Source organism: Stegodyphus dumicola, chromosome 2, assembly GCF_044657685.1.
Source record: "Stegodyphus dumicola isolate Sdum_Otavi_A_Nest chromosome 2, ASM4465768v1".
NCBI lineage: Eukaryota > Metazoa > Arthropoda > Arachnida > Araneae > Eresidae > Stegodyphus > Stegodyphus dumicola.
Window position 1 is genome coordinate 38405781 of NC_140769.1, and position 12921 is coordinate 38418701.

Sequence of the window (12921 nt, forward strand, 5' to 3'; positions counted from 1 at the left end):
TTACAGTGCACAAAATATTTTTAAATTAAAATTTACATAAAGGTAAGAAACGTAAATTTAAATGTAAAATGCAAGAGCCATATTCATATTTACCTTTGACGATGTGTAAGCTGAGATTTTAAAATATTAATTTCTTCTTCAAATTCTATATCTTTCATTCTTAGCTAAAACAGATAAACAAATAAATCTATTACATTTATTTTCTACATAATACATTATGAAAAACAATAAAATAAGAAAAATGTTTGTTATTTAATCATATACACTGATGGGCCATTACATTATGACCACCCTGTTAAACACTGTAGAACCTTCTTTACCCTCAAAACTGCTAGCACATGGCATGGCATTGACTCCAGAAGGTGCTGATAAATAGTCTGAAGGATCTGGTACCAAGCACTCAGAAACCTGTCCTGCAATTCCCGCACATTGCGAGGGGGTAATGTGTCAGCAAGAATTTGGTTTTCCAGGTGGGACCACAAACGCTCTATCGGATAAATGTCAGGTGAATTTGGGGGCCAAGACATAACCTGAAAGTCACTGAAATGCTTTTTGAACCACTCCCTGACAATTTGACCCTTACGACATGATGCATCTACTGTTGGTAAACAACATCCCCTGACAGAAATACTGTTTTCATGAATGGGTGAACCTGGTCTGCAATAAAGTTCACGTAACACACAGACTTTGGGGGTTGTTCTACGAGGATTATGGGTCTAAAATGTGCTCCATGAAAACAATGCCCCCATACCATAATACTCCTGCCACAGGCTTGTTCCATCCAGCAATGCATCCGGGAGTCAAGGTTTCGTTTGGAAATCGGCATATTATCACTTGTTGTCGATGTGATGGACCAGAAAATGTGATTTGTCGGACCATGCAACTTTCTTCCATTTTTTTAATTCCAATTCCGATGTTTCTTGGCCCATTGCAGATGCAGCTGGTGATGACGTGCCGACAGTGAAGAGACATGCTTCAGCCTCTGGCTGCATAGGCCCATACATGGCAATGTATGCTGCACAATGTATTGAGAAACACTGTCTGGGTCACCATTGTTGTAGCTGGTGGTGATTTTGGCAGTTGTAGCTCTTCAGTCATGGCAAACAATGCATAGCTATCTCGCTCTCCTCTGGAAACCACTATCGATGACACACTGCTGCCCAGCGACTTGTTGTCCCACCATCCATACACCACTTTCAATATGTGCTCACAACAACTGCACGTCAACAGCCCACTAAATGCGCCATTTCTGATATTGATGCTCCCAGTCACTCAGCCATAACAATTTGAACTTTATTGAAATCTGATAAATCAACTGCTTTTCCCATTATGTCACTAATCCCGCTATGTTTGAAAAGACAATGCATAGCCGCTTTATATACTCCGCGCACATGCAGTGGTTTTGTTCTGGGTGAACCCATTGTTCTAGATGAAGGGTGGTCAGAATGTAATGGCTCTTCGGTGTATACAGAACATTACGCATTTTCAGAAAAGCTACAATTAAATGCAAAGAAGAAAACTACCACAATATTTTTGTTGAAAGCAAACATAACATAAAATATCCATAATAAAACAAATATTAAGCCAAATTTATAAAACAGTAAATACGGCTTGTTTTTTTCATAGATATTTAAACCATTCCTTGATTAAAAGTTTTTTAAAATACAAGACATAATTTTCACACAAAAACATATTGTACATACACTTGCCAAATAATGAAATGCCACTCTTTTCAGAATCACAGGATACTGCTAAAAGTCAAGATGGTTCTTATTCTCATACAATAATAATACACAAGTTTATAGAATTTCGCAATAACAGAAATACCAGCTTTTAGAGTACCTGATTTTTGGTAATGATTAATATGCGATCTATTCCTTTTAGTTAGTCATTTCTTAAAGAGTCATTTCATTTACTAAAACATTATTTTTAAAATTTGAAAATAAATACAAATAATTAAGAATACATAAATGAAAATAATTCCATTAATTAATATAATGTGTAATAGATGCACGAAATTGCAATTTGCTGAATATTCATCACGTAAGTTTATTTTCTTGAAGAATAATTTCTTAAGATACATTTTCTCCTTTTCACATCACTACAGGTGTGACATACACCCCACAATTCTACATACATTTAACACCTTTCTAAAGAAAAGAAGCTATAGCAAAGCAATGAGACATGTGCTAAGCAGGCAACAGAGAATAGAAAAAGTAAGTGTGCACCTCAGCAGGGCCTATTTATAAGATTGGAATCCTTTGTTTTAAGTTTTGAATGGCAATGGCCAGGAGTTCTATGCAATGCAGATGATATAATGCAGGAACCGTTTTCAGTGGCACAAATTAGAAAAAGATGTTACTATTTTTAAAACAGAGAGGGGGTAGTACTCAAATTAAAATTAGTAATTTTTAAGTTTCATATTTGTTTATCTTATACACACCACACATATATATGTATTTTATGTATATATATATATATATATACAGTCAAAAGTCGTTAATTCGGACACCCATAATCCGGACTTCAAAGCTACAAACTTTCTGTGCATGCGTAAGACATTTATGGCTGCGAATATGCATGTGCGCATGCGCAAAATACATTTATGCATGCGCGTTTAATGTATAACGGACGGTATAAGCTAAGATTGTGTTGTTCCTTGATCTTCGAAGTGGATCCGGCTTATTATATTTTGCAGACTGTTAGAGCAATTTTATAAAAGTAAGCTTGAACTTTCGATTATGTCAAATAGAATTTCCAATATACGTAGCATATTCAGAAACTAAGTGCCGTTTCGTTCTAGCGCCGTCGCAGTGCTGTGGTAGGCGTCCCGCGCATGCGCACTAGTCTTTCTTGTTCCCAGACTTTCAATTGTCGCCATTTTGGTTGCTCTATGTTGTGTATTCAGTTTGCTGTGCACATTCAAAATGTTTTAAGACAATTAGTTCTCCCGCTGACTGTGAGATTCGTGCAGCGGTTAAATTTTTGAACGCGAGGAATGTTAAACAGGCCGAAATTTATCGTCAAGTGACAGAAGTTTACGGTGAATACGCGATAAGTGATGGAATGGTGAGGAAGTGGGTAAGAATGTTTAATGCAGGTCCAACAAATGTCCACGCTGAGGCTCGGAGTGGTCGGCCTTCTGGTGTCACCGATGATTTGGTAAGGAAAGTTGATGAAGCAATTCATGAGAACAGATGCTTCACAATGACAACTCTTTCAGAGGTATTTCCACAAATTTCACGTACTGTTTTGTTCGAAATTGTGTCTGACCGCTTGAATTATTGCAAATTGTGTTCCCGATGGGTTCAAAAAATGCTCACAAAACAAAGTGACTGATGTTCACAAAACAAAGTGACTTGGTAGTGCCTTGACATTTCTCACGCGGTACAGTGATGAGGGAGAAAACTTTTTAAACCAAATTGTGACAGGTGATGAAACTTGTTTGTGTCATTTCACACCAGAATTGAAACAACAATCGATGGAGTAGAGACACACTCATTCTCCAAACAAAACAAAAGTTCAAAGTGACAATGTCATCACAAAAAATCATGTGCACTGTCTTCTGGGATAGGAAAGGCGTTTTGCTTACCGAATTTCTTCCCAGAGGTGAAACTATTAATGCGGCATGATATTGTGAGACTTTAACAAAACTAAGGTGTGCCATTCAAAACAAACGAAGAGGAATGCTCAGTAAAGGAACAGTGTTGCTCCATGACAATGCTCGGCCTCATACTGCTGGTGTCACTCAATCGTTAATTCGACAGTTTCATTGGGAGCAGTTCGATCACCCGCCGTATAGCCCGGACTTGGCGCCGTCCGACTATCACTTGTTCCTGCACATGAAGCGTGAGCTTGGTGGCAAGCACTCTGGATCTGACGATGACACGAAAAATGCTGTGGAGTCGTTGTTATCGAAACCGGCGGGAAGTTTCTTTGACGATGGTATACAAAAACTGGTCACCCGCTATGACAAGTGTTTGATCATCGGCGGAAACTATGTTGAAAAATAGTTTAAGACATGTATTTTCATGTAAAAATAAAATTGGATTCGAAAAAATTGTTTTACTATTTTTTTTTTTTTCAAAACGGTACTTAGTTTCCAAATATGCCTCGTATATTTACTAATATGTAAAGGATCTACAAAGCGAAAGTATATTTCGAAGTCCATTAAACAAAAAGTGGGAATTACTGCAAAAAATGGATAAAAGCATATCCTTTGTTTGAAATCTGTTTATCAATTTCACGCTGCACTGCGGCGGGGGGGGGGGGGCAAACGCCGCGGCGCGCATTGAATTGGAAGTTGATCTGTCAGCACTATCCTTATCTTCAGGGCAGATGTTTTTATTTTATTTGGCTTATAAATCCTTACTAAATGTAGTATTTCATCTCAATGTACTCCGTCTTTGATATGATTTAAATCAAATTCCTCGTCATTATAAACTGCTCAAAACAATTAAAGGATATTGTAAGTTTTATATAAAATAAAGATATAAGCGAAATTTTTTTTGCCGAAAATGGAAGAAGAGAATCACAAATGCAAATTTTTCTGATTTTCAAACTGTGGAGTATGCTAATTTTGAGTTCGACGTCAAAAACGTCGCTTCAGCGGCAGCAAATGAAATTTGACTTTCAACTGAATAAAAGACAATGAAGACAAGGATGATCGGCATTCAGTGACTGCTTTTTTTCGATGAGTACGATGTCTCAGAGAAGTCATTTAACCGATTCAGAAGCTTGGAGAGTTGTTGGTAGGTTAGAAGGGGGCCAAACTCACGCCGAAGTAGCGCTAGCCATTGGAGTGTCACAAAGTGTGATTTCCAGGATCTGGAACCGTTTTTTGAAAACTGAAAGTGCAGGCCGAAGACCAGGGCAAGGTCGTAGAGGAGCAACAACGCCCAATGAAGATCGTTACTTAGTGTTAACGGCTCAGAGACACCGAAATATGAATGCTACTCTTCTCCAACTATACCTTCGCTTGGTTACTGGCACCACGGTTTCAACTCAGACTGTCCGAAACCGGCTCCATGGTGTAGGTCTGTATGCTCGCTGACCGATGGTATGTGTTAGACTAACATCAAGGCTTCATCGCGACCGCAGGGAGTGGGCAACAGAGCATGTGAACTGGAGGAGAAATTAATGGAGCAATGTTCTTTTTTCTGACGACTCCCGTTTCCTGTTCATCCTGATAATAGGTGTATTTTCATCTGGAGGGTTCGTAGCAGTAGGAATAATCCTGCGTTCGTGCACGAAAGTGTCACATTTGGCAGTGGAGGAGTGTTGGTGTATGGTGGCATCTCCATTGACGGGCGCACAGACCTCTACATCATTCGAGATGGACCTCTGACTGGTCGCCGATATAGGGATGAGATCCTTAGACATATTGTAGTCCCTTACACTGCAGCAATCAGAGATGACTTCATTTTAATGGACGATAACTGCAGGCCCCATCGTGCTAACCTGGTGGAGGATTTCCTTTTCGACGAAGGAATCATACGAATGGAATGGCCAGTGTGTTCTCCAGACATGAATCCAATAGAGCACATTTGGCACGCTTTAGGAAGATGAGTTGCTGGCCGCTAACCACCCCCACAAACTCTCCAAGAACTGGAAAGAGCTCTTCTGGAAGAGTGGGACAGAATATCTAACTCGTGATTAATAGCCTCATTGACTCCATGCCTCAAAGGTGTTCAACGTTGCTGGCCATCTGTGGAAACCATACCACCTACTGAAAATGATTTCCTTTGAAGAAAACACCTTTTCTTATTCTTTTTTCTCATATGCACAAATTGTGTTTTTTTCCTTTTGTACACAAATGCGCAATAAAATGCATTTTTTTTCTGCCAAATATGTAATTTATTCTCATGTAACCTACTACGTCTGTCGACCATGTATCAATCAGCTAAAAAGTTTCCCAGCCACAAGATCCACCTAAAACCGCAATATCCTTTAATTGTTTTGAGCAATGTAATTCGCTTCCGATAGTGAAGAAAGTGACACAGAGGTTAGTGAAAACGAAAAAATTTCAATTGACAAATTAGTCAGTATTCTCGACACAGCAATTATAGGACTTGAACAGCAGAACTTTGTAACTGAACAAGAAATTATGTCTATTTATAGAATTAAAGAGAAAGTATTAGCACATAAAACGAAGCAACTTAAACAACTTACATTGAAAGAAATGTTTAATAAAGTAAACAAATAAATATTAAGCTTTTGTTTTGTAAATTTTTTATACCTTTTGATCATAATTGTTCTTTATTTCATAAATTATGGTTTCATATTTTTAATTTTATAATTTCTGCATGCCATCTTACCAGATTTAAACTGATGATCTATAATCCGGAAAAATCGATAATCCGGAATCGCCGAAGTCCTGATGAGTCCGGATTAACGACTTTTGGCTGTATATGTATTAATTATACATTTTGATTTTACCCCTAGGAAATAATGAAGAGTAAAAACTATTGTTACAGGATAACTACAATTTAATTTCTTAGAAAAATGAGATCAAATTATTGAAAACAAAACATAGTAGAGGTGTTAAACTGTATTTGAATTAATAATAAAAACACAAAATGTTCTTCACCCCCCCCAAAAAAAAAACACAAAATAAAAGAAAATTAACCATTACTGATCCCATGGGAAAAGACTTACTACTCAAGAGGAATTAGTCTCCTTTCACAAAATTACAAATAATTATGAAATGATTGTGTTTCATTTCTTTCATATATTTGAATGAAATCCCTTTCAAAAAGAGAAAAAATGCAGACATTTAAATTTTTTTAATTAAAATCAATAATTCCAAATACATAAAAGAAATTCCTCGACATGATCTATAAAAGGACAAAAATATAGAAAAATCAATGCCAAAACAGATCGTTATTCATATAAGCCAAAAACATATAAAGATGCTACTAAAGACTAGTTACCTTATTACAGACTAATGTAATACAATTTTAAAATTATCATATATCATATTTTAATTTTACAATGTCCAAAAAGTTTAATTTAAATTTTTACCTACAGTTGTTATTCTTACCAGGGCCTCCTATTTGTCCCTCTTCCTATTCAAAAAGAAGGTTCCTTCAAGACAACATGCTGGAGATGCTTAGGATTGCATCATTAGATGCTTGAACAGAATATATTACTAGAGTCGCTATTAGTAGATTCAAAATTGGTGAAAAAATTTTACAAAATAAGTGCTCTGATTTGCTGTTGATCAAGAAAATCTAAAATATATGAGAGAGAATGGAATTGGCAAGAACTTTTATCTCTCTTTAACAAAATTCAGAAAATTAAAATGGTAAATTAGCTAAGAATTAAAACAAATAACATTAAAATTATTTCTGGCTGAAAGTCAAGGAAATAGAAAATAGGTAGAAATGCAGTCAAAAGTCTTCATTCAAAATTGCTGTATTTGAGTCTTTGAAACAAAAGTGGTCTTTGGTTATTAAAAGCATAGAAGCCAGAAGTATTTACAGTAAAATAATTTACAAATTAAAGTACAAAATACACAAATCTTCAAATCTAATAAACATCTTGTCTTACCCTGCCTCTAGTTTCAGACAAGCCAATCATAATTTATTAGTTTAACGATAAATTTGAAAGTTAAAAACAAAATTAGTTCATTTTTTAAGTAGTCTATTTCTGTACAAATATTTATGTAGAAGCAAAATTAGTTCATTTTTTAAGTAGTCTATTTCTGTACAAATATTTAGTGATAAAGTAGTTTATTTTTGTAAGTTTTTCTGTTAAGTTTTACTTTCCATAGTTTGATCTCAATTTTCTACGGAATTAAGTTGCTGTAAGTATCCTGTAACAACAGTTTTTCCTCTTCTTTTCCCAGGAGATAATCGGAATTAATAATTACGATTTATAATTATAATCTTAGCAGCAATAGTTTCAGATTTTACTTTGAAAATTTATTTATGCCTTATTTACCAATATATATGTATGTAAAATATAAAATAGGAAACAAAATTACTAACAGATTTATTAAACTTAACTGCAACCATCTGGCAACAGACATTTAAATTCATACCTTTTAATTAAATACAGCAACTTTTCAGTGGTACGTTTTGTTCCATTTTGCATCACTCTGCAATATCTTATGTCACACTTTCCCTACAACAACAGCAATGTGAAATCTTTTGCTCAATCACTGCTCAGGATTAAAACAAAGACTCTCAAACAAAGAGCTTATAAATATAAGTGCAGTTATTACATATCACTTTTTCACCTGCTTGCTCTGCCAAGCAAAGTTATGGCTCTTCACTAAGCTTCATTTCCCATTATCTAAAATTCATATACAGAAATTGTGGGGCACATTTAGCACTCTTAGTGTTGTACCAATTTATGCTAACATGCATTCCCGAATAATTGTTCCTGCTCAAAACAAAAATGATATTTCAAACATCAAGCTAGTTGTAATTTTCCCTCCAGTTTGATGTATGCAATAGTTTATCTGGCGATGACTAAAATGTGGATTGGTTTCATCTCTAGTCAGCTATCAGCTGAATTCTACTAGCATATCACGACAGTGAACCCCTAAAGCATCAAATATATCATACTTCCAGAAATACCACACATTTAAGTTTGTAAGATCATTGTAAGAATGGTCTTTCATGGCATGACTACAAAATTCATGAATACCGGTCTCGGTTCATTATTTACTACTTCTATTTATATCGGGCATCCATTGGTGGGCATAAAGTCACAAAAGAATGTACATCACATAATTCTTGTTCATGCATATAAAATAAACAAATTATAATTTCTGAGTAACATTTTGTACAGCACAAATTCACTCAAATGCACATTTTCTAAATATATACAGACTGTTACGTCAGACTGGACATAATTTCACATGTAAAACAAGTTAAGTCATTCAAGTAACACAAATGGTAAGATATAAAAAAGTACTACAGCAGGAAATCAAATTGTATTAAAACAACTACCTTTTGTTTCAGAATATCATTTTCCTGCTCATACATCTCAATTTCATTTTTTTGGCTAGACACTAACATCTTCCTGGAAAATAGCAATATTAAATCAGATACTAGAAGTTAATTCTGAAGTTGGAAGGTAAGAATTTTCATTAACTAAAATCTATTATTTTAGGAAAAAAATTGAACTATTTATATAAACTCATAATATATAACTTACAAATTGGAAAGTTCATTTCTAGCTTCTTCTAGCAAACTAATTGCATAAGGTGGAATTGGTGTAGGAAGAGTTTTTCTGAAAGAATAAAAAATGCTGTTAATATGCTTTAAAAGTTTTATTGTTAAAAGAAAACCAATACTTTTTAAAGTGATCTTTTCCTCCCTCTTTTCAGTGCTGGTGTATAATAAAGAATACAGTACATTAACTTTCAAAGTAAAATTATAATTTGAACAACTTATATGCTCTTATCTAATAAACATCATTCCTCTAAAAGAGTTAATTATATACTTATTAAAACTTTTAGTGGGAAATTATTGATGTGAAATATTTTCCCGCTCTAATCTATATTTACATAGCAAAACTTGCAAGACAGTTACCTACTTTGGGATGTGTATTATTGACATAGTATGTCCAACATATATATCTAATATTCAGTTGTATATATACAGGGTATTTCCAAAGTTTTAGAAAATGAGCTCTAGTTCAATTCCTAGATCTTACAGGTAAAGCTATTGACAAGAAACATGTCTTGGCATGTATATGCAGCTGTCATGTGCAATATTGTTTCATTTGATTCAGTTGTTTGACTCAGCACTGTTTTTGCAACTGTGAAAGATGCAAAGAGCAACCATTTTATGTTTGTCGAAAGTAAGTATGAAAACTCAGAAATTGCTCAATGTCCGAGAGCAATATTCTGTTCCCACATTTGTAAAAACATTTACAGGGTGTTCGATTTGTGAGTTTAACTATGTGATAAATAGATGGACTGACAAGATACTGAAAACAATCTTTGAGGATGTATTAAGAAAAATCATTGGGCTCAGTATACTAAATTAAATGGGTATTATGTTAAAAAAATACATAGCACTTATAGTAGTAATAAAAATTGATATATTAAAAAATTATACTTAAATTCATGGAAATCTGAAAACATCCCTTGCACATGAAAATCCATGGAAAATAATTTCCAATTCATTTTGCATACATTGCCTCCCCCCCCCACACACACACCATGCAAAAATGATAAAATTTTAAATATTGAGTAGTTTTAAAATTTTTAATATTTGGTATGAAAATATTTAATTATTCATGATAAAGACAGCTGCTTTTCATACATGAACATAAACTATATAAATATTTTAGTGGTTTTCTGATTAAACAATGATGACATGTCAAATATTACAGTAAAATATTACATCTAAGGCATCTGTTAATGATCTGAAATGAGGAAAATTCTGAAAATGTGTAACAGGCTGTTAAAGAAAATCGCCAAAAGGCCACTGCCTTAAATCCCAAACCTATTTGTCTAGCATTTTAAATCTTCCTGTCTTAAAATCAGTGTTGCTTTAGAAGCCATTCATCTGGCAGTGTAGGTAGGGGAGGCAGACAGGCTGGTATTTCCTAAGCAGGCTTAACATATATTTTTGGATTCAACCCAAGACATATTTTTGAATTTACTTAAAAGTCTTAAGAGCTTACAGAAACATTAAACTTTATTTATTCAGCTGTATTTTTTACTAGATAAGACTTTTTTCATAAGTGGTTTGTTTAATTACATTGTAAAATTCATAACAAGAAAATTTTGAATTAATTTTAACATTTAGCAGATGTTTAATAGTAGATACTGAAAGGTCTACCCCTTTCTGCAGGCCAAATGTTCCCCATAATTGAAAAATACTCTCTCAACTGGAGCAGATGTACTACACAAAGACATTGCAGACTCGGCCATTTCAGAAATTGTGCAGCATGAACTATCAGTCTTTTGAAACATCATAAAAAATTTTTTCCAATACTCCTCCATAGTGTTTGGTACTTTTCCAGGACTTGAACCACAACTTATCCTGTGGTTCTGAATTTCCTGGCTCAACAACATTGTTTCATCAAAAAGGTCCATTAATATTTAAGGAAACTTTTATAATTTCATTAACAATTTCTGAACTCTCACCTACATCAGACCAGGCAATTTCAGTTTGTAAATTATCCATTAAAACTTTATCAAAAGTGGTTCTCCTCAATTATTTTCTCGAAGAGAATTAAATACCATGGGACAACTGCATTGATATCTCTACCAATGAAGCAAATCAATGAGTGGCATCATTAATGGGGCTGTACAGTTCATTAAAAATATCGCCGGAAACTGTTCCAGTAGCTATTGCATGATCCACAGGCATGTATTTGCTGCAAAAAAATTGTCCATCAGTTATAAAATTATTCTTGATGAGATTGTCAAAATGATTAACTTCATAAAATCTCGACCACTAAATAATCATTTATTCGAAATACTATGTGAGAATATGGAAAGTGAACATACATCTCTTATTTTACATTGGTATTTAATTCATTATTTCGTGGAAAAATACGAACCTATATTTTAGAACTAAAGGATGAGGTGTATGCTTTTCTTTTGGAACACAATTTAGAATTGAAAAACTCACTACAGTCAAAAGTCGTTAATTCGGACACCCATAATCCGGAATGATCTATAATCCGGACCTCAAAGCTAAAAACTTTCTGCGCATGCACCGCGTCGATACATGCGCATAGGCATTTACGCATGCACGTAAGACCTCTTACGACTGCGCATTTACATGTGCGCAAGCGCAGAATATGTTTTTGCGTGCGCCTTTTATGTATAACGAACAGTATAAGCTAAAATTATCTAATTATCTATTTCAGTTAATGTTGCAGATTGCATTGTTCCTTAATCTTCTAATTGGATCCGGCTTATTATTTTTTGCAGACTGTAAGAGCAATTTTATAAAAAGTAAGCTTGAACTTCCGATTATGTCAAATAGAATTTCTGAATCTGGAGCTCCCAAAGGATCGTACAAAACAAAAGTATGTTTTGATGTCCATCAAACAAAAAGTGGAATTGCTGCAAAAAATGAATAAAGACATGAAGAATGTGACAGAGAGGTTAGTGAAAACGAAAAAATTTCGATTGACAAGTTAGTCGGTATTCTCGGCACAGCAATTAACGGGACTTGAACAGTGGAACTTTGTAACTGAACAAAAAATTATGTCTGTTTATAGAATTAAAGAGAAAGTATTATCACATAAAATGAAGCAACTTAAACAACTTACATTGAAAGAAATGTTTAATAAAGTAAACAAATAAATATTAAGCTTTTTTTTTGTAAATTTTGATAACCTTTAGATCATAATTGTTCTTTATTTCATAAATTACGGTTTCATATTTTTAATTTTATAATTTCTGCATGCCATCTTACGCGATTTAAACTGATGATCTATAATCCGGAAAAATTGATAATCTGGAATCGCCGAAGTCCCAACAAGTCCGGATTAACGACTTTTGACTGTATTTGATATAAATTGGCTGTTAAAATTGCCTAGTCAAGCAACATTTTTACAAAAATCAATGAATTTAATTTAACCCTTTTCACAAAAAAATATGTATTTACTGCTCATAAAATGATTGTTATTCTATAGAAAAAGATAGATTTCTGGACAATTTGTGTAAGCTCCAATGATTTTGATTGCTTTCCAGCAATAAAAAACATTTCAGAAGAAGAAGAAGGTGTTGAAATACAAGCAACATTTATTCAAGAAATAATCCAACACCTGAAAAGATTTAGTGGAGACTTTAATAAATATTTTCCAAATGAATGACAGATTAAATATCAAAATTCATTGCGGATTAAAAACCCATTTATTGTCAAAACTAAACCTTCAAGTATGTCAGCAGAAGAATATGAAACTTTTAGTGAAATGACATTTGATTCATCATTGTAA

General features: G+C 34.0%; 1 protein-coding gene across 1 annotated transcript in view; it reads right to left on the reverse strand.

Moving 5' to 3' along the window:
- The window catches only part of LOC118185718 (protein fantom-like), a 137870-nt gene that overhangs the window by 95793 nt on the left and 29156 nt on the right, over positions 1 to 12921 (reverse strand). Inside the window, exons 8-10 of the mRNA XM_085810604.1 lie at positions 9169 to 9243; positions 8961 to 9033; positions 94 to 164 (exon numbers count right to left, since the gene is read on the reverse strand). Of these exons, the coding sequence (XP_085666730.1) occupies positions 94 to 164; positions 8961 to 9033; positions 9169 to 9243 (219 nt within the window). The remainder of the gene's footprint in view (positions 1 to 93; positions 165 to 8960; positions 9034 to 9168; positions 9244 to 12921) is intronic.